This window comes from Myotis daubentonii, chromosome 5 (genome assembly GCF_963259705.1).
Source record: "Myotis daubentonii chromosome 5, mMyoDau2.1, whole genome shotgun sequence".
In the NCBI taxonomy this organism is placed as follows: Eukaryota; Metazoa; Chordata; class Mammalia; order Chiroptera; family Vespertilionidae; genus Myotis; species Myotis daubentonii.
The window spans coordinates 109,112,502-109,135,115 of NC_081844.1; the positions used below are offsets into that span (position 1 = coordinate 109,112,502).

The 22,614-nt window shown below is 47.7% G+C and overlaps 1 protein-coding gene and 1 long non-coding RNA gene across 9 annotated transcripts in view; one reads left to right on the forward strand and one right to left on the reverse strand.

Annotated features, from left to right (window-relative positions):
* RNF216 (ring finger protein 216) overlaps positions 1-22,614 on the forward strand; it is a 119,264-nt gene that overhangs the window by 50,609 nt on the left and 46,041 nt on the right. Inside the window, exon 15 of one of the 8 annotated variants that reach the window (XM_059699356.1) lies at positions 6,719-6,926. The exons of the other annotated variants lie outside the window; for them this stretch is intronic. Within the exon in view, the coding sequence (XP_059555339.1) occupies positions 6,719-6,871 (153 nt within the window). The 3' untranslated portion in view covers positions 6,872-6,926. Of the gene's footprint in view, positions 1-6,718; positions 6,927-22,614 lie in introns of those variants that run through there. 8 annotated transcript variants of the gene reach the window in all.
* On the reverse strand, positions 6,791-7,943 carry LOC132236025 (uncharacterized). The gene is made up of 3 exons (XR_009453144.1): positions 7,505-7,943; positions 7,027-7,088; positions 6,791-6,907 (listed from the first exon to the last, which is right to left on the reverse strand). It is a non-coding gene; the product is annotated as an uncharacterized LOC132236025 (long non-coding RNA).

Below are 22,614 nucleotides of genomic sequence, written 5' to 3' on the forward strand. Positions count from 1 at the left end.
TGGCTAATCAGCAAGATATGCAAATTAGCTGCCAACCAAGATGGCGGCCAGCAGCCAGGCAGCTGAAGCGAACAGGAGGCTTGCTTGCTCCAGTGATGGAGGAAGCCAAGGTTTCCTGCCTGCCGCTGCCGGCCTCTGAGCTGCACTCTAAGAAACAATGTTGCAATTATAGAAGGTAAATAAACCTCAGAAACCTGCTTTCAGCCCTCAGAGCTGGAGCGAGCAGGACCGCAGCAGTGTTACAATTATAGAACCTAAACAAACCAGATACCTGCTTTCAGCAGCCAAGGTCTCAGAGCTGGAGCCAGCTCTCAGCTCCAGTGACAGCCATAGAAGGTAAATAAATCCCAGAATAAAAAAAAAGAAAAAAAGGGAGAGGTTGGGAGCTTCCGTCACCCGCTAGCCTGAAAATGGCCCTCAGCCCCTCACCCAGACTGGCCAGGCACCCCAGTGGGACACCCACCCTGAAGGTGGTGTGACCAGCTGCAAACAGCCATCATTCCCTCATCCAGGCTGGCCAGGCACCCAAGCGGGAACCCCACCCTGAACTGGGACACCCTTCAGGGTAAACCAGCCGGCCCCCACCCATGCACCAGGCCTCTATCCTATATAGTAAAAGAGTAATATGCAAACTGACCCTAACAGCAGAACGACTGGGAATGACTGGTCACTATGACACACACTGACCACCAGGGGGCAGATGATCAATGCAGGAGCTGCCCTCCGGTGGTCAGGGTGCTCTCACATGGGAGGAGCTCTGCTCAGCCACAAGCCAGGCTGATGGCTGCCAGTACAGCGGTGGTGGTGGGAGCCTCTCCCGCCTCAGGAGCGCTAAGGATGTCTGACTGCAGCTTACGTCTGCTCCCTGCTGTCAAGTGGGCATCCCCCAAGGGCTGCCGGGCTGCCAGAGGGATGTCTGATTGCCATCTTAGGCCCAATCCCCTGGGGAGCGGGCCTAAGCCAGCAGGCGGTCATCCCCTGAGGAGTCCCAGACTGCGAGAGGGCACAGGCCTGGCTGAGGGACCCCCCTCCCCCCGAGTGCACAAATTTTTGTGCACCGGGCCTCTAGTAAAAATATATTTAAAAAATATTATACTGGAGGAAAGAGGTAGATAGGGTCTAGGTAAGCTAAGATGGGCCATGAGTTGATCATTATTAAACACTAGTGCCCTGGTGCACGGATTTGTGCACATGGAAAGGAAATTAATTAGAAGGAGGCTGGTGAGGTGGGACTGGGTGAGATGGGCTGGACATGCCCTGGAGCCAACCTCCCACGGTTCCTCCCTGGCCGGCCACACCTGGGGCTGTGCCGTGGCTACAAGGGCATCTGCAAAGTGAGCAGGGTCCCTCCAGACTGGACCGCGGGGATTGGTCCAAAACCGGCTCTTCGACTTCCCACGAGGGGTCCTAAATTGCGAGAGGGCGGCTCTCAGGTGACGCATCATGGAATCGGGCTCCCTCCTCTCTGGTTCTAGGGTGCATCACCCAAGAACCACCGCTGCCAAGTCATTGCAGCTCGGCAGCTCCTGCATTGAGCAGACGTCTCCCCCCTGGTGGTCAGTGCGTGTCATATCTACTGGCTGGTCAGACAGTCGCTTAGCTTTTTATATATAGACTAGTGGCCCAGTGCACAAAATTTGTGCACGGGGGTGTGCCTGCACCATCTCCAATCTGGGACCCCTCGAGGGATGTCTGACTGCCCATTTAGGCCCGATCCCAGTGGGACATCCCTCTCACAATTCAGGACTGCTGGCTCCCAACCACTCACCTGCCTGCCTGCCTGATTGCCCCTAACTGCTTCTGCCTGCCAGCCTGATCACCCCCTAACCCAGTGATGGCGAACCTATGACAACTCATTTTTTTGGTTGATTTTTCTTTGTTAAATGGCATTTAAATATATAAAATAAATATCAAAAATATAAGTCTTTGTTTTACTATGGTTGCAAATATCAAAAAGTTCCTATATGTGACACGGCACCAGAGTTAAGTTAGGGTTTTTCAAAATGCTGACACGCTGAGCTCAAAAGGTTTGCCATCATTGCCCTAACCACTCCCCTTCCAGCCTGATTGATGCCTAACTGCCCTCCCTGCTGGCCCGGTCGCCCCTAACTGCTCTCCTCCGCTGGCCCAGTTGCCCCTAACTGCCCTCCTTGCTGGCCTGGTCTCCCCCCGCCCCAACTGCCCTCCCCTGCAGGGCTGGGTTTCTCCCAAATGTCCTCCCCTGAAGGCCTGGTCGCCCCCAACTGCCCTCCTCTGCCAGCCCGGTCACCCCTAACTGTTCTCCCCTGCTGTCCTGATCATCCACAACTGCCCTCCCCTGACGGCCATCTTGTGTCCACATGGGGGCAGCCATCTTGTGTGTTGGAGTGGTGGTCAATTTGCATATTAATCTTTTATTAGATAGGATAGATAGATGAGTAATGGATACATGGGGTTCATTATATTATCTACTTTTGGATATATTTAAATTTTTTTTAAAATATATTTTATTGATTTTTTACAGAGAGGAAGGGAGAGAGATAGAGAGTTAGAAACATCGATGAGAGAGAAACACCGATCAGCTGCCTCCTGCACACCTCCCACTGGGGATATGCCCGCAACCCAGGTACATGTCCCCGACCGGAATCGAACCCGGGACCCTTCAGTCCGCAGGCCGACGCTCTATCCACTGAGCCAAACCAGTTTCAGCAAATTTTTTCATAATAAGTTAATTTTAAAAACACCAGCTGAAGAAATCTAGGTCTGTTTGACGTTCTGTATCTGTACTCTTACCTACGTTGCTTTGCTGCTTTGAGGTACCTCACTCTTGGGAACTGGAAAGACCCTTACTGAAATGTTTTATGTATTTTGTGGTATGGTCACTTTTTCTAAAAAAATTGATTTTAGAGAGAAAAAGGGAGAGAGAGAAAGAGAGAAACATCGATCAGTTGTCTCCTGTATGCATCCCGACCGGGGATCAAACCTGCAACCTGGGTATGTGCCCTGACTGGGAATCAAATCTGCGACCCTTCAGTGCATGCATGATTCTCCAACCAACTGAGCCACACTGGCCAGAGCAGCATTGCCACTGTTTGAAAGATGTGAGGGAAATCTGTAACATAACAGGAAAATGTCTCCAGCTCTTTGTGGGGAGATTTGAGGGCTAGTCATCCTGGAGGAGGGGAGGCTTTGTGGGCAGTTTCTCTATTTGTACAAGGTGGTTCCGTAGAAGTGCTGGTGACCTGGTGTTTTCCGACTTCGAGAAAACAGACCTCAGCTCCCTGTAAGGAATCCATAATGGATCCTAGGCCATAATATAACCAGTGAACCGGGCTCCGGAAGCCTGGGCCCTGCACGGGAACTCTCCGAAGGCCCCTGCACAGCCTTGCACAGCTCCTTGCTCTAGCACAACTTCCAGCATGTGATTTAGCCTCGAGGCCAGGAGAGGGGCATGTGACCTCTTAAGTGTCCTTCTAGTCCAGAGCCTGTGCCTTCTAGAATACTGAGAGTTTTCAAACTGACATTGGCGTTTGGTTTTCAAAGAGAAGTAAGCTAAGGAAACTTCTCAGATCAAATCCCTGTAGCCTCATAAAAGCACTTTTCAGTTTTATTTCTCATCAGAAGTTCATATGAAAAGCATTTAAGTTTCAAAAGCTCCCTGTGTCTGAGAAGCTGATCCAGATTCTAGCCCAAAGAGAGTGAGGTAGATTACAATTTTTTCTTCTCTTGTCTTTGACCACAGCGTGTCCTTTTGCCTTCCTGTCCCCTCTTCTGTCGAATTTTGCTGCTAAAAACATCTCCTGTGGCTGCTGCTTGTATTACCACAATCGTCTTAGCTCCACGGCCCTCTCACTTCCCATAAAAACCTCCTCTTCTCCCCCAAGGCCAGTGCCCATCTCTCCATGTGGATCTTTTCTCCACACTGGCCCCTGACCATCACCACCATGGCCCTACCTGTGCAGTTCCTTCTCTCTCTTCCCCTCTTTTTTTCTCTCTGGACTCACTTTTTCCTAAAATCCTTTGCCTAGCCATTGTGCAGAAGAAGCTAACGAAGATCTTGCCCCTCCGCCTCCCCGAGGTTTCTTCCCTGTTTTTTTATTGTTGTTGTTATTCCTTACCCGAGGATATGTTTTCATTGATTTTTAGAGAGAGTGGAAGGGACGGGGAAAGACAGAGAGAGAGAGAAACATCGATGTGAGAGACGCTTTGATTGGCTGCCTTCCACACAGGCTGTGATCAGGGCTGGGGATCAAGCCTGCAACCAAGGTACATGCCCTTGAATGGAGTCAAACCCGGGACCTTTAAGTCAGTGGGCCAACCCTCTGTCCACTGAGCCAAACCAGCTAAGGCCATTTCTTCCCTCTTTGAACAGGTTCATTAGCCACTCCCTCCACATAGGCTTGTGCCAGGACAGGTGGGAGATCACTGCTTTGGTTGGAATTGATTTGGTCGTTCACTCGGCAGTTACTTATTGAGCACTGTGCCTGAAGAACTACAAAAGGGGCCACCACAGCCCTAAGCTAAGATCTGGGCAGGGGAAGCCAGCTCACATGCAGACAGTTGAAAAGTGAGACGGTGACGGTGATGGCTAGAGGCAGTCAGAAGAGGGACAGTCACTGTGATTTGGCACAATTGAGAAATACTTTATGAAAGAACTGGGTCTTGGCCTAACGGCCGTGATGTAACCTAATGGGTGGAGATAAGAAAGTACTCCAAGGCCAGAGAGTGACTCGAGCAAAACTGTGTGAAGCGTCAGCCAGTAGACAGATGTGACCGAGCAGGAGGAAATAGGTCTCAGAAGATAGACAGACTCCAGATGGAAGAGGGCTTTGCAGAGCAGAGTAAGGGTGGTGGATTTGATTCCAGAGGCCCCAGAGAGCGGTGGCCGGCCTGAGGCAGGGATGATGTGATCAGAGTGCTGTTTGGGGAGGATGGACATTGTAGAGCCATGAAAGGAAGTGGGAGTTGGGGAGAGATTAGATACAGAATGTTAGGGATGCTGGCCTCTTTGTCAGTTTAATCATAATGGGTCATTTCTAGTAACCTAGTGACCCGAGACATGGGAACACACAGTGCTCCCTCCGTACCGTAGTCCTCGGTCAATAAACTCTCCCGTCCCAAAGCTCATTCGTGTGGTGGTGCAGGTCTTTGCTGAAGTTCTTCTCCCTTCTCCGAAAGGCCTCAGTGGGACTGGATTGGCCTGGAGACACAAAGTGTCTCCTGAGGACTGGTTGGAGGCTGCAGGGCAGAGGTGGCAACAGTCGGGAGCGATGGCGGGAGCCGCTTTGCTGCTGCAGAAAAACAGGACCTCAGCCCCTCTTTACTTAGCAGCTGCATCGCTGCAGTTGTGTGGCTGGCCTGTGTTTTTAGTCCTCCGGTGCCTTAAATATGGAAGCAATCGTGAAGCCATCACAAGGGTTTTTTCGCCACTCATTTAAAAAGACTTGTTTTCCAGCTGAAAGCATGTTGGATGAGCTTAATTCCTCTCACTCAGATAAGCTTAATTCCCCTAACTCTGATGTGCGTACAGATAATTGCCTCATTCTCCTTTTGCAACATGTTTTCCCAGCTGCTGGGAGGCCTGCTTTTTTCCTGTGGGCCTCCTGACAGAAATGCAAACAGTTGAAGGCACCATGGCATCAACTGCTGTTTGTTACCATAGGGGCTTGGATGTTGATGTGTTTTCCCAGGGAATGTATTTAGCTGGAATTCAGGGCCATGCTCCTGTCCCTGTGAGCCGCACAGGAGAGAGAGGGATCAGGGCTAGCCTGAGCCACGACAAAAGCCACAGCGTCTCAGAGTGAGCCCTCCTCCCTGCCCAGCTCTAGTTCTGTGTCCTTGTTGTGCAGGGAAATTAATTCTTTTCCTTGATGCAATCTGACTGCAACCCTGTTTTCTGGGGCACCTCTGCTTAGATCTTTCAACAGAACACAAACAGCCTTTTTACACCTCATTTTGTGAAATATGCATTTACACAAAAATAAGGTTTGATGCTGCTCATAAATAAACAGATCCCTACCCTAGCCAGCTTGGCTCAATGGATAGAGCGTTGGCCTGCGGACTCAAGGGTCCTGGGTTAGATTCCAGTCAAGGGCACATGCCCGGGTTGCCGGCTCGATTCCCAGTGTGGGGCGTGCAGGAGGCAGCCCATCAATGATTCTCATCATTGATGTTTTTATTTCTCTCTCCCTCTCCCTTCCTCTCTGAAATCAATAAAAATACACACACACACACACACACACACACACACACACACACACCTTTGCAGGCAAGGCAGGCGAGGACTGCACCTGGGAACAGTTTGGTGGGGTCTTGCTTTCCTCACTGAGTGCCTAGCTGGCACTGTCCATCCAGGGTGGCTGACAGGGGAACACTATTCTCTCATGCCAAAACCACAACAAATGGCAACTTTCCGTTCTGTCATCTCTCTCAGCTCCACTGCTGGGCATGCAATTCATTTTTCTACCATAAAAGGCCAGCAGAGCTTGTGCAGAGCTGCGGTGCCTCCACTGCAGGGAGAGAGCAGAGGACAGGGCCGGGGGCGTGCGCAGCAGGAGCAGCAGTGCTTGCCCGGCTCCCGGCGCTGCCTCGGCCAGCTGCAGGCGGCAGTGCATCCGAGCACCGAGCACTCAGCGGGGGCTCATAGGTGTGTCGTTCAAACCCTGTTATGAGGAACTGCACGGAACCTGCCCATTGCCCTAGATTGTGGGCATTTGGGTCTCTCCATTTGTAATTGCAGGTGCTGGACTTAAAAAGGGTCCCTGGAGATCACGTAGCCCAGACCCTCCAGTGGGCAGATGAAGGGAGAGGTTCATGCCAGGTTCAGAAGCTTGAAGAAACCCTCAAACTTCCGTCTTCCGGTTACATGTCTGTTTCCTCAGTGGTCCAGTAATGTAGTTTGACTCAGTCAGTGGTGAGTCACAGAATCCTTGACAATAGAAATACATTTTTTAATTGGTGGGTTTGTGTGTCAGTCAACCAGGTCTTTAGAAAGTATCTACGGGGGTGGGCAAAAGTAGGTTAGTAATAAATAATACATGTACTCACTGTAAACCTACTTTTGCCCGCTGCTGTCTTCTGTGTCGTGTTCCATGTAAAATCCATGGGTTCTGTAGGTGATGTAAACAGATACTCAGAGTTAGTATGGGAGCAAGTAGGAAGCAGACACTTAGCTCTTTGGACAGCACTTGGCTACAGAGCTCCTGCCTCATGCAACCTGCGGGGGAACCGGGGTCCCAGCTCAACATGGACTGAGTGGCAGCACAGATGTCATTTCAGCCGGAGCCCCGTGCCCTAGCCAGTTTTACTCAGTGGTTAAAGTGTCGCCCACGGACTGAAGGGTCAGAGGCACGTCCCTTGATTGCAGGCTCAATCCCTGGCCCTGGTTTAGGCGCATGCAGGAGACAAGCAATTGATGTGTCTCTCTCACATCGAAGTTTCTCCCTCTCTCTTCCACTCTCTCTAAAAAAAGAAAGAAAGACAGAAAGAAAGAAAACAAAAAAACAGGAGCCCCGTGGTCACTCACCCGGATCTCTGCTCCAGGCCTCTGCCTGATCCGTCAGGATCCACTGCTGCCCTGAAGAGAGCAGCATCTCAGACTCAGCCAAGAACAGTGCCCCCTCTTTTTGCCTGGCTCCCTTGAAGCTTTTTCTGTAAAAAACAGATTTGTTGCTTAAACTTACCTTGATTCTAACTGCATGTCTGATCTCCTAGCAGATGTTGGAACTCAACCAAGCACATTCCTAAGGGAAAAACCATGTCCAAGAATCTTGCTGATCTGGAAATTTGGGAGGAAAGCAGGATTTCCAAGGTTAAATTTTATTGCCCAGATAGTGCTGGTGGTCAGAATGGATTCTGAGCTCATTGGCTCAGAATCAAGAGTTAACTCAGAAGTCATTCCTGAAAGAGAATATCACTTGAGTAATAGTGGCGGAAACCACCTCAGTATGAATGATTCAGTATTACATTCCTAGACCTTGTTGGAAACTGTAAGACTAGTTTAAAACTTTACTGTTCCAGCAAATAAAGTGATTGAGTAGGCAGTTGTCAAATGGAAATTGTACACAGTACTTCTTTAGCAGAACCTTTCTAAATTCTTTTTCCTCAATAGCGTAAAACTGACTAGCTTATTAATCTGTCAAAGAGCTAATTGGTATATTTTTCCCTGGTACTTTTCAAGACCTTCACTGCCCTTGGAATAAACAGAAATGCCCAAAAGAATTTGTCTCCACTGTGCACCTCACACATTCTTTCCTTGTGAAAACCTTGGAAACTGTGTTTTTTGTCAGCAGCAGCACATAAATTTTGTCTTATAAAACAATTATTAACTCTTGTTCATAATAATTTTTATAAGGCTAATTTCTTGAGCAAATAGCATTTCCTTCTGGGATGGAGTCTCCTTCCTCATCCATCACTGTCTCTGCATGCCAGTGACCAGCTAGCAACATCAGCCTGATTGCTTCCTAATTTGGTCACAGTATGCTGCAGGCGGTCTTGCCTAATTTAGAAAAAACACAAACACTGGGATTAACTTTGATACAGCAAAGGGGAATTTCCTCTTATCAAAAGACCTACAGTTCGCCTCTTACTTCCTCTAAAAAGAGGAAGTGACACTTGAGAGGTTAGAGCTCAATAGCCCTAAGTTCCCTCTTTAAGCCTGCTTCTTCCTGCCGGCCTCTTCCCAGCTACTTCCTGCTTTCTTTCCTCATCCTTCTTAATACCTCTCAACATTTAGGGTTTATTCATAGGGAATTTTAAGCAATGAGCATTTGTCAACAGGGAACAGGTTAAATACAGCCATACAATGGCAGCACAGATTTTCTATAAAGAGTAAGATAGTAAATATTTTAGGCTTTTCAGACTTTGTAGTCTCTGCCACGGCTACTCAGCTCTGCCTTTGTAGCTCACAAGTACTGTAGACGATCCAGGAACAAATGAGCATGGCTGTGATCCATGAAGATGATAGTATATTTACAGAACTGGCAGCAGCAGGCTAGATCTGGCCCATGAGCTGTAGTTTGCCAACCCCTGGCACACACCATAGCATTAAAAAGAACGACATAGGTCCAGTTATGCCAGCATGGAGCTCTTTCCAAGATGTAGTAAGTGACAGAAGCGAGGTGCAGCACAGTGAGTATATAGTGTGCTTCTGTTTGGGTCTCAAATGGGGAGGAGGAGGAGGAGATGTGAGCTGACTTGTGCATCCAATCTGTGTGGAAGGGTAGATCAGAGATTGGCTGCAGGGAATTGCTGTGGGGGAGGGAGGCTCATGGAGGGTTGTGTGCGTGTTCCTTTTTCAATTTAAGAAATTGCATCCATTTTCATCAGCCCAGGTCATCTCTGACTGTTAAAGCAAAACGATTTTATTTTGTATTGTTTAAGAGAACGTGAAAAGAAAGACATGTGACTTTAAAAATGTGCTTGTATAATTTCAAGCCCATAGTCATTTCTCCTGGGTCCTGTGGCGCTGGCTGCCTGACCACCCTCAGAAGGAATGCCTTGCCGCAGGTGGTAGGCGAGAGATGCCTGTGGCAAGTGGAAAGCTGGATCAGCAGCCCTGCCTTCTCACTGGCCTTTTTGCGGGAGCCCCGCCCACAGCACACACTCAGCTGCTGGGTGTGTGTGCATGCAGCGAGAAAGAAAACCTTGGCCCAGAAGTCAGCCCCTTGGGAATAAACAGCTTTCCGTAATTGTGATTCAGGACTGCTTCCAACTGCTTCCTTTTCCCACAGAGACTATTTCTGACTAACAAGTAAGGAGGGTTCTGATTCACCCGAGCATTGCGATGACCGTTTTTAAAGCGTCTGCCTTTGGGTTGTGAAAGCAGCAGATAGTTGTTGCCTTCCTGGTGTGTACACAGTTCACGTTCGGTATGTGAAGGACACGTGAAAGGGTTAGTAGCAAGCCCTTCTCTCTGCAGAAGTTGATGTGGATATGAACAGCTTAAGAGTGACGGATGCCTATCGGCCTTGTTGCTTCATAGTACCCTCCCCATCTTCCAAGCAAATACTTTTCAAATAGCCATGCTGATCCTTTCCTAGGCATGGTTTGCAGGCTTATTTGCTGTTGCTGTGCCGAGCTCTGTGTAGGAATGTCAGATAGTGTACCTTTTGGAACCCCTCCCCCTTGGAAACACACTGGCGAGGGGATTTGCAGAGAAATGAAAGCATTTAGAACAGCATAGTCTTCGTCTCTCCCGCTAAAGGAGTGCCTGGCTGCCACACCCAGGGCTGTTCTGCACCACTCGCCTCAACTTTCCTGGAAAAGCAGTGAGGACGTATATAGTTCTTCTGCACAAGCAGGCGTTGCCTTTTATAAGAGAAGTCATTTAACACATCACAAATACGTTTGAAAGATACTGGTATAGTTTCCTCTGACCTCAGTTTCATATACTAGTAACTCCAGCACTGGACACAGCACAGACTCACTCCCTGCCAGGTGGCCAGAGACACATGTCCACTCCAGGAGAGAGAGGAAGCCGTCCTGCTTGATCAAGGACACAATGAAGTTGTGCTTTGCCATACATGTTGCCCCTAAGGTGCTCTCTGGCGCGCGCTTTCTCTCTTTCTCTCTCTCAGACACACACATACACACCCGCCATAGCTCTCTCCATTACTGCTTTTAACCTTGAAACCTCTGTTGTACATTTATGCATTCATCCTGTTCCTGCTCTTGAATTATTAATGGGCCTGGAGCAATCCAGCCAGAACACTGACATTACTAATTACTGCTTCTGACTGAGAAGTAAGGAGCCGGGAGTGAAGTGGGTCAGGAGACAGTGTCGTAACAATAAAATACTGCTCTCGGCCACATTGCTTGGTGTCTGCTCTTTTTGTTCCGGGTGGAGGTGGGCCTTCACCAGAGACCTACCGGCAGCAGAGCCCCTGCTGGCAGGAGAGGTGTTCTGCTTCCCATCCGTCACCCCAGGCCCCAGTCGGTGAGCAGGGTGCAAGAAGGGGATTCGCTTCTATCAGAACTTACAAACATCCAGAATCCCATTTCTGGCAGAGCAAGCCCTGGGAAAACAGGGCCTTTGCGGTAGTTGTGTGAGCCAAAAGGAGCCGGCAGGGAAAGTGCCTGGGGGACTGCACTCGGCTGTGCTCTGCTGTGTGCTAGAATCGGCCCTTCACCTCCAGGTCTGAGTCTGCTCATCTGTTAGTTAAGTCCCTCATGCCCTCAAGTCCCAACTCCATGGCCAGCGGGTACGAATATGATAGACGGGTTGACATACCAGTGTGAGCTGGTGTGATGGTTTCTGTGAGAGAGAAGGGCAGCACTTCCTCCCACGGCCTAAGTTGTGTGTGCTGCAGGGAGAGAATTTCATTCTGCTGTAGCCATTGATAAATCTCAGACCATTAATGTTACCTGGGAAAGCTTAGGAAAAACTGACCCAGCTTCTGAGGAATACAGACCTCCTAGAGAAACGGGAAGTAGAGAGGGATTTTAAAGATTTGAGTAAAATAAAATATAGCTGAACTCTGCACACATGGGTTACCTGCCTGCTTGCATAACCACTTTCTTGAACTGTGAGTATCTAAATTATTTTACTCATGTCTACCATCCTGGATTACAACCCTGAAACTACATTTCTTATGCTCTAGAATTTTACTTGTGGAAAACCAAAGAGAAAAGGAAAACTACTTTGAAGTAATATTTTTTTTAATTGCTGAAAAGCAGGAAAGACCGTTTTGAGAGCACATAAAGCTTAGCTGCTTCTTGAAAAGAAAACAGCTCTGTGAAAGACGAATTACTGATCACTCGAAAACAGCATCCAGGGGTTTCTAGGTGCCCTGCCTCCTGCTCTTGAGATGTTCTTTTTTCTGTTGCTTTCTTTTTTCTTTTTTAATACTACACATGTGGCCAGAGTAGAGAGTGTCGGGGTGAGTCATGGTTCTCAAAACTGAAAGTAAACCCTGTCACTTTTCCCATGTCCCCGCCACCAGCAGGACACTGAAGGCGGGGGGGGGGGGGGGGGGGGGGGGGGGGCGGCGTTCTGTGAGGGGCACTGAGCAGCCCGGCCCAACGCCCTCCTTCCTCGGGGCTCAGGGCTCTCCCTCCTTCCTCGGGGGCTCAGGGCTCTCCCTCCTTCCTCGGGGGCTCAGGGCTCTCTCCCTCCTTCCTCGGGGGCTCAGGGCTCTCTCCCTCTTTCCTCGGGGGCTCAGGGCTCTCTCCCTCTTTCCTCGGGGGGCTCAGGGCTCTCTCCCTCTTTCCTCGGGGGCTCAGGGCTCTCTCCCTCCTTCCTCGGGGGCTCAGGGCTCTCAGCGGGTGCCACGTGCACTGGTGGTGGAGAGTCCTACAGGGCATTCATTCTGTCTTACAGCCTTGACTTCCGGCTCTTTCACAGAAGAAGCATAGTGCCCCAAAGATTCCCCGATCCACTTAACCCCTAGAGTGCCGGCGAGCTCCTCCCGTCTTTCGCCAAATGTGCCGGGAGCGCTATCAAAGCTTCGAAATGTCCAGTTCTAAGTCTGCTTTTATTAGTGATGATGATATCGCTAAATATGTCAGTGTAGTAAAGGTTTCCTTAAGTTTTTGAATATGTAACTACATTTACTTGCGATTCATAATTATTTTCCTAAACTGCTGTAAAATCAGCAAAAATGCCTTGGCAATTTTAGCGTAGTTCCTAGGATATTGGTTGGCACTCAAAGGGTTAAGGAAACAAGGGTAATTTCCTTTATTCCATTCGATGAAAGCGTGGGACAGTGGGGACAGTGGGTGCGGTGTGAGCTTTTGGCTCCTTGCATATAAATGTAGACGATTTTCTTTTAAATATGTCTGTCTTTTTTAAATGAAACAAACCTGCAAAAGGAAGGCTTAAAACAAGAAGGGAGCTATCACTCTTTTTTATACCTGTTAGTAGTTCTTAGTGTGTACATGGATCTTTTTTCTTTCACTGGTGTCAACAGAGATTTAAGAAGAAAAAGAAACCCAACGACTCCAGAATGGAAATGCAGATTTTAGCATTCTACTTCATTTACTGTCTACTTACATATTTTATAGCTTTTTACTCTACTCCTCTCAATTTAAAAATAATTGAAAGCCCTAACTGGATTGGCTCAGTGGATAGAGCGTCGGCCTGCAGAGTGAAGGGTCCCAGGTTCGATTCGGGTCAAGGGCATGTACCTTGGTTGCGGTCACATCCCCAGCAGGAGGTGTGCAGGAGGCAGCTGATCGAAGTTTCTCTCCCATCAGTGTTCCTAATTCTCTATCCCTCTCCCTTCCTCTCTGTAAAAAATCAATAAAATATATATATTTAAAAATAAATAAATAAAATAAAAATAATTGAAAGAAGCTGAATGTAGTGGCGCACGCCTGTAGTCCCAGCTACTTGGGAGACTGAAGCAGGAGGATCACTTGAGCCCAGGAGTTCCGGGCTGTAGTGCGCTTGGCTGATCTTGTGTCCGCACTAAATTCAGCATCAATATGGTCACCTCCCGGGTGTGGGGAACCACCTGGTTGCCTGAGAAGGGTGAGCCAGCCCAGGCTGAAAATGGAGCAGATGAAAAATAATTGAAAGCAGGCTAATCAGTGCTAGAAATTCCTTTCCGTTTTACTCATTTCTGTGCTTTTAACAGCAAAATGAAAGCCTGGTTTCCTTGCTGCCCAGTGATCGGAATTCAGACTTGAATCATATGATAGATACCCTGTGACTGTTCCAGGAGAGCTTGGCAGAGCTTCGTGTGGTGTTTCAGATAGTAAAACGCTATCACTCACTTGAATGGAAGTGCGCCTCCGTCTGCTAGACCGAGAGTGGTGTGTCAGGGTCTCTATAATCGTGTAGATGTGAGTGAAAAGTCATTAAGCAGAAACTTTGATATTGAAATAAGTGGTTTTATGTTTTCTCATGGAACAGAATCAGTACACAGAACACAAAGACTTTGTTCGTTGAGCAGATTCGTTCCTCTGATTTTTTTACTGCTCCAGTCGGTCACATCTTTAGTTTCATGGCCAAAACCCCCAGGATTTAACATCAAATATAAGTAAAATTGTCAGAACAGCTAGGTTGTTTTTTTTCTGATAGAAAACAGAAGAAAGAGTATGAAAGGATTTTAATTGTGGTATGACAGTAGAATTTTAAGCAAAACCTGTGTGATCTAATCAAGTCATTCAGTCTCTTAGTAGCTTGGTTTCCTCATCTGTGAAATGGGTATAATGATACCTATCTGTGCAGGAAGGCATGGGTCCTTGAAAATGTGGGTGAGTTCTCTATGTCTCTCTCTCCTGGGGCTTGGGGATAAACAAAAGGTAAAGGTTTGCCTTGTTATTGATCCCTCCTCATTTGGGCATTTAGTTTCTCTACCTTGGCTTTCTCCTCTGGCGGAAGCTCTGCTGATCTCAGATCTCGCAAGGGACAAAGGGGCTTATCACAGACTTTTGGACCTAGAAGAAATGTAAGATGTTGTTTAGATCCACCGGTATCAATATGAAAATCCTTTGTCCAGAAATTAGATATGAGTACTTTGGTTTCTAAAAACTCTACTTTTCTTAATTTCTAGGTTTTGTTTTGAATCTGGTATTCCTGACAGATACATGGTAATGAATCCAATTGGAATAATCAGGGCTTCTGCTTTTGATTTAAGATCTTCTATAGGTGAACTTCATCACCACAAATAGCACTGCCTGGAAAAGCTTTGTTGACAGGTCTTCCAAACCGGGCAGCCTTAGCTCAGACTTCTACAACAGATTGCCATAGACCGGCTGCTTGAACAACAAACATTTATTTCTCACAGCCTGGAGTTGGGGAAGTCCAAGATCCAGGCGCAGGCAGATTTGTTTCTGGGGAGCCTCCCCCCCGCCCCCGGCTCCTGGTTTGCACATGGGCTTCTTCCCTCTGTTTCCTCGTGTGGCAGTGAGCAGAGAGAGCTTATAATGAGTCCCATTCATGAAGTCCCTGCCTCCTATTACCATCACATTGGGGGTTTAGCATTTAAACTTAGGACTTTTTCGGAGGCACAGACATTCGGTTCATAACACCAGCTCGTATGTATTTTAAGAAATAGTTGACAATTATAGTTCTGACAGAGCCTTGCAATTTAGACAAATACTTAGGGCCCATTGTAGGGGACTTGTGTGCATTGCGGCAGCCTTTCCTGAAAGCACTGATGGAACCAATAGCATTTCATCAGACTCTAATCTACTTGTTTTGTGACCTTCAGCAGATCATTTACTCTGACTGCCTATCGGAAAAATGGACTTGCTAATTCCTGGTCCAGCTCCTGTTCATGGTTCTGTGCGGCGGGGCGCTCTCTGACTTGGTTAGAGAGCATGAGGCAGCAACTCTATTTCAGAAATGGACGGAAGATCGGGGACTTTCCCTCCACGACACAGTGTGTTAGGTGACCATTCTCTAATGGTTGGTTATTAAAGAGAGATTATCCCCAGAAGATGAACAAAGGGACAGCAGAAGCACCGGACTTCCAGCAGGAACCGGAGGGGTGAGGATCAGGGAGAGGCTGGCTACGTGGAGACCATTATCACTGGGTGAATAATGTGGAGCCTGGGAGTGAAGATGCTTATCCAGGCGCATTTCTGCAGCTCGGTGTGCACTGAGATTGCATCTGCGTTCTTTCTGCCCTGTTTGTACAGTGTGTGCTTCACTGAATTTTTCACATAGTTTTCTACAAGATCAGTACTTAGAATACATTATACTGCTGCAAATGTAAAGAATTCACATTTTGAAAATGTTTTGCTTTTGTCTAAGCCTTCTTAACATACATATTTAATTACGAGGCATGAGGATTAATGGGGCTTTGAATATTGAAAGCTCTTTTCCCGAGATTAACCTGATTAATTACTCCTGAGGTAGGTGTTTGCAGCCTTGGTGCCTTGCCGTTTGGATGTGACTGTGAGATGAGAGGTGAGAGGCTAAACCGTGACTTCAGGTTCAGCCTTTGGCTTTTTACTTCCCTCTCCCCTCTCCCCCTCCTCTCCTATTTTCAGCTCATCACTTTGTCCTTTTGGTTGGGGAGGACTTTGTCTTCTGAGGTTTATCTTGTGTTTTCAAAGTAGTAGTGGTTGGTGTGCATCCCTTAGCATCCAGGAAAACGAGGCAACAGAACAGATTCTAGAGCAGTGGTTCCCAAACTTATTTGGCCTACCGCCCCCTTTCCAGAAAAAATATTACTCAGCACCCCCTGGAAATTAATTTTTTAAAAATTTTAATAGCAATTAAACAGAAAGATAGACGTATTAATGTTTCTACCTTTTTCGTAAAATATACTAAAGAAAGGTGTAAATTAGAAACATTGAAGTTTGAAATTATGAAACTATTTATTGAACTCAGAATAGAAAGGTAATACAAAAAAAGTTAAAACAAATGCACCTGTGGCCATCACCGCCCCCCTGGATCGCTGCAGCGCCCACCAGGGGGTGGTAGCGCCCACTTTGGGAATCACTGTTCTAGAGCCTGGAAAATCCTCTCACACCCTGAGTCCTTCGACCCTGGTGCCCCGTGTGGAGTGAGGAAAAGGCACAGGCCCACAAAAGGGCTCAGAAACCAGACCCGGCCGGTGGGAGTCCACCTCTCCTCACATTAGTCACGTTTATCCTGTAGTTCTGCAGGCGGAGGACAAGGAGCTTGTGGGCAAAGAGGAGGTGACTGTTCAGGTTCACGGTGCTCCTTCCATCTCAGCTGCTGTGCCAGCAGAGCCACCCCTGTGTCCACACAGCTGCGTGGATGGCGATCGTGGGGAGCTTCCCAGGTTCCTACAGCCCAAGCCCAGCGACTCCCTGCTCCCCTCTTTCTGTAGGAGTCTGGCGTGTCAGTCAGTGTGGAAGGCCCAGCCAGTGGCAGAGGTGGTCTGGTGGAGGGGAAGCAGAGGTGTGGCCAGCAGAAGCTGCTTTCTGGGTGCAGCTCTCCATCAGCAGTCCCCGTGCCCTTGCCCACGCCCGCCTGTTGATGGGGAGCAGCAGCAGACTGCCTAGCAGGTCTCACTTTCTCTCCAGGGGAGATGAGTCAGTGTTTTGCTGACCTCTCCTTAGCCACCTAAATAAAGTGAGGCCTGTCACTTGATACGCTGAATGGGTGTTCCCTACGCAAGGACAGGTTTTCTTTTCCCTTCCTGTTTCCGAGGGGCCCATTGGAAGTATCCCCTCCCTCCCCTGCTACTCAGCAGCCGGGGCACAGGCACGTGGGCCTGAGTGGAACGGGGGACGTACAGGACCCCCGGGGTAATCTTCACTGCCGCTGACATATCCAGGCGTGTGTTTCCAGAAACCACAGGGAGCCTCGGACAGCAGGAGTGTGGCTGGTGCTTCCGGGAGCAAGTCAGAGGTAACAAAATCGGGCAGTAGTTTGCACCTCAGGATTTTTTTCTTTCTATAATGCAGGGGTGCAGCTTAGGAAGCCCAGCTAATGGAAACTCATGTTCAGCCATCAAAGATCAGTGCCAGCTACTGACCAGGTAGAATTGCTTTTGGGCCCCTTATTCTTCACACATCACCGTCTACTGTTATCCAGCCCTTAAGTCAGCCATGGCTAGCCGTCTTACCCTATGTACCTTGTCATAGCATAATGTTACCATAATTCTTTAAACAAAACTACCCCATCGCCATCCAGAATGAAACTGGAAAATCCTGTCTCTTGTTTGACTCTGATAATGGCCAGAGCAACCAGACTGTAAACTGCTCAGCTCATCCTGAGCTTGTTACGATTTTTTCCCAAGACACTGATCTAACTGCCACCCCCTCCAGTAGTAATTGTACGACTCATTGATCCTCTGCTGCTGTGCCAAGCACTTTAAAACTATTCCCCACCCTCGGAGTAACCCTGAAAGGGGCAGCAGCATTATCCCCATTTTACCAGATGGGGCTCTGGGGCTCACGGCTTACTCCTGTTTACATACCTGCGAATTACAGGGCTAGAGTTGGAAAGTTCTAGTGAAATAGTTGAGATCACAATGCCCGTGTGCCTCTGGCACCTACCTCAGGGTGTAGCGAAGAGTGTGACAGCACTGCCTGTCTCTCCGTCACTGCTGCCATTTATTGCGCACATACATTTTCTCATTTCTCTTTAAAGAAACCCTCCCGGGTACTTGTTTTCCCCATTTTCATTGATGAGGAAGCAGAAGGCAGGACTTGCTCAGGGTCACACAGATCCCTCTGGCCCCCTGGCCCCTGCTCCTTCCACCATGTGGTGCTGCAACTTATCTCGTGGTCCTGCATTTATTTGTTTTTTAATCCTCACCTGAGGATGTGTTTTTCATTGATTTTAGAGAAAGAGGAAGGAAGTGGGAAAGAGAAGAAAGAAATATCCATGTGAGAGAGAAACATCAATCAGTTGCCTCCCATACACGCCCTGACCAAGGATCAAACCCATAACCTAGGTATGTGCCCTGACTGGGAATTGAACCCACGATCCTTCGTTGCACGGGACAATAAACACCCCACCAACGGAGCCACACCTGCCAGAGCCGGGCATTTGGTTTTTGCCATGTGATTGTAGTCATTCCATATGGATAATATTGTGCCCTGTGTATTTGTTTTTTGCTTAGCATGACATAAGTGCCTTCTGCCTTCTTTTTTTAATCCTCACCAGTGGATATTTTCTCCATTGATTTCTAGAAAGAATGGGGGGGAGGGGGAGAGAGAGAGAGACTGGTTGCCTCCTGCATGTGCCCCTACCAGGGCTGAGGAACCTGCAACAGAGGTATGTGCCCTTGACCGGGAATTGAATCCCTGATCCTTGAGTCCGCAGGCTGATGCTCTGAACACTGAGCAAACAGGGCTGCATTCTTACATTGTTTGCAAACCTGTTATGCATGGCTGTCATTCCATCAAACACATGTGCTTTGATTGACTTACATTTACCCCTGAGTTGGAAATATAGGGTGTTGTCCATTTTTGCTGCTGCGAATAATGTAATGCATGGCCTTGTACACCAAGCCTTTTCTTTTGTAGAATTTTATTCTTGAGGATAGATTCCTGTAGTAGGACTCTCGGGTCCAAGATAATCAGGTTGTTTTTTTTAAGAATCTCAAAACAATTCCAAATTTCTTTCTGAAGGGTTCACATGGTTATCCTTCCTCCAGTACATGCCCTTTTTTTTTAAAGGAAAAGTGTTGCCTGTTCTTGAGCCCCAAGCTGAACAGTACCCTGTGCTGCATGGCTGCCCTCCCAGAGGGGCGTTGGCACCTGTGCAGGACTGCTTTGCGATGATTCCAAAGGAATCAAAACAAATAGGAATTTTTGCAGTTCCGACTGAGCAAAAACAAATGTGGGCCAGACATAGGTACGGAACCTGACAGCTTGGCAATTTAGAAAAGGGGAACCAGGTGAACACAGTTTGTCCTGGAGCATGGCACCCACCGTGCTCTCACAGTTGTCCTTCGCCAGCTGGACAGTTATGCTGGCATTTCAAGTACAACTATTTCTTTTTCTTCCATCACCATTTATCCCCTCTTACCCCCCCCCCCCCATCAAGTGCTGGCATTTCTTTTTATATATATATATTTTTTAATGATTTCAGAAAGGAAGGGAGAGGGAGAGAGAGAAACATCAATGATGCAGAGAGAATCATGGATCAGCTGCCTCCTGGGCACGTACCCTGACCTGGAATCGAACCATGACCTCCTGGTTCATAGTTTGACACTCAACCATTGAGCCACACCAACCGGCCAGGCATTTCTTGATTAGCTCTGCCATGAGGAGAGCAGCTAGAGTGTGAGAAAGAACCCAAACAAAAGGACGTGCTGTGAGGCCCCATCGGGAGCATATGTGCACGAGTTCCGTCAAGGCTGCTGTTGGCTCGGAGTTTGTCACCTTTGGTCGCTTTTGTAGCTCTTGAGAAGACCCCTGGGGCCACCACCCTTTGAGGCTACACAGATTCTGTCTCAGCTTTGAGCTTGCTTTTGAGCTTGATCTTTTGCCTTCCTGTTCTGGGTCGGGTTTTTTTGTTTGTAAAATCGGGATTGAGGGGTGGTGTTGATCGGGCACTTTGATCTAAGTATTATAAACTGACCAGGTAAGTGTGACCAGTGAGGCTTGGCCAACCTGCCAGACAGAAAACTGACCCAAGTTGAAGTATGGGCTTCGTCGTTGACATTTGTAAGTGAGAAGAACAGAGAAAGGGTCCTGACATGCTCGGTCAGGCTGCTTGGTGGTGAGGCCCTGCCTGACCCTGAGGCTCTGAGAAAACCCTGGAATCAACTCGAGAGAGTGGGTCCCGGGACAGGGCTCGTGGTTTTCTTCCCAGAAGCTGAGAAGCTGTTGGAGACATGGTAATCCAGTAATTTCTCGGTAGCTATACGATGTGACACTTGTTCAAAGCCAAGGATGGCTTTTCCCCCCCTAAAATACTCTAGATCAGCAGTTCTCAATCTGTGGGTCGAGACCTCTTTGGCGATCGAACAACCCTTTCACAGGGGTCGCCTGAGACCATCCTGCATATCAGGTATTTACATGACAATTCATCACAGTAGCAACATGACAGTTATGAAGTAGCAACGAAAATAATTTTATGGTTGGGTCACAACATGAGGAACTGTATTTAAAAGGCCAGAAGGTTGAGAACCACTGCTCTAGATAAATGATGGAAGATAAAACAGGATTAGAATTTAGATTCTGGTCCCAGATGATAGATTTCCTGACAGGAAAGAGGTTTCTACATTAGGCATGGTAACAAGAAATACTTGAGTGCTGGTAATGGCTGAGTTGTCTCTTCAGTTGCCTCTGAACAACAGCACACAACTCTGGTACAATCTGGATTTTATAGCAAGAAAATGCTATATTTTCTTGGTCTAGTGAGAAGCTAACAGTTACAGCAGGCAGCCAGCAGAGGGCCCCAGTGCCTCACAAATGCAGTAAGCCTAGAATCTGGCTTTGTTGGGATGCTTGCCAGTTCACAAGCAAGCCCACACCCCAGTGCTTATCTCTGAACTGAGAGGCAACTCCAGCACCTCTGAGATCAAGACAGGATTCTGGTAGAAGGTAGACACTGCAGTTAGTAACAGAAGAACATTTGCAGAACCTGGTGACTGATCGTCACGTGTGGTCTTGCGTTGAGGGTGGGGCATGGGGCTGTGTGCCATTGTATGTAAAAGAGGAACCCACTGGCCTCTACAGGAATTGGGAAAGGAACAAGAAACTGTTTATCCAACTCCTTCACATTCCAGTATACCCTTACCCTGACTTTTACTGGGAATTGATTCCGTCAGTAGCCCTAATGGTCTCAGCATAGATGACCTCCCCCTGAGCAACACTCCTAAGATGATGGACAGTAAATACCAGAACAGGGGTAAGCTGTTGGCTCTTAACCCCCAGTATTAGCAATTGAGTGGCCAAATTCCAGACTGATTTTTTTTTTTATTTTGTTTTGTGTGTTTTTTTGTTTGTTTAAAGCAGCCGTGGGCAAACTACGGCCCGCGGGCCGGATCCAGCCCGTTTGAAATGAATAAAACTAAAAAAGAAAAGACCGTACCCTTTTATGTAATGATGTTTACTTTGAATTTATATTAGTTCACACACACACTCCATCCATGCTTTTGTTCCGGCCCTCCGGTCCAGTTTAAGAACCCATTGTGGCCCTCGAGTCAAAAAGTTTGCCCACCCCTGGTTTAAAGTATTACATGTCTTCTCCCCCCTCCCCCCCGCCCCCTCCATCGACCCCTCCCTGACCACTCCACTCTCTAGGACAAGCCCCTACTGCCCCAGTGTCCGTGGCCATGTCCCTTGGTTACGCTAATATGCATGCATACAAGTCCTTTGGTTGATCTCTTACTGCCCTCCCTACCCCCCACCCCCACCCCGCCTTTCCTCTGAGGTTTGACAGTCTGTTCCGTTTCTCTGTCTCTGCATCAATTTTTGTTCATCAGTTTATGTTGTTCATTATATTCCGCAAATGAGTGAGATCATGTGCTATTTATCTTTCTCTGACTGGCTTATTTTGCTTAGCACAATGCTCTCCAGTTCCATCCCTGCTGTTGCAAATGGTCAGAGTTCTTTCTTTATTATAGCAGTGTGGTATTCCATTATATAGATACACCACAGTTTTTTTAATCCACTTATCTGCTGATGGGCACTTAGGCTGTTTCCAGATCTTAGCTTTTGTTAAATTGTGCTGCTGTGAACATAGGGGTGCATATATCCTTTCTGATTGGTGTTTCAGTTTTCTTGGGACATATTCCTAGAAGTGAGATTACTGGGTCAAATGGAAATTCCATTTTTAACTTTTTGAGGAAACTCCATACTGTTTTCCACAGTGGCTGCACCACAGACTGATTCTTCGTTATTTCTTTCGAAACTGAGGATCCTGAGTGTAGGTATGATTGATTGATTGATAGCTTAGAACAATACCTTTGTAAGTGCTTACTGTTATTACAATCTACCCAAAACTGTATATGGGCCTTTGAATCATGGACTGGATCTTATATTTCATTCCCTTTCTTTTATATATATCGAGAGGTTTCCCCTTTTCCCCTCCATCATAGTAGAAATCTTGGAAGAATCTCAAGAATGCAAAAGAATGCAGATGTATCATTAGCAATCACATCCTACAAGGGGCAGACCTTATCTCATGTTCACCTTCCTGTGCCATAGTGTTCACAGGCGGGGAAAACAGGATAATTGGGGACCCCGTGACTGACACAGTGGCAGTGTGTGTTCAGCAGTCTCTAAGTAACATGCACTTGCTGAAAT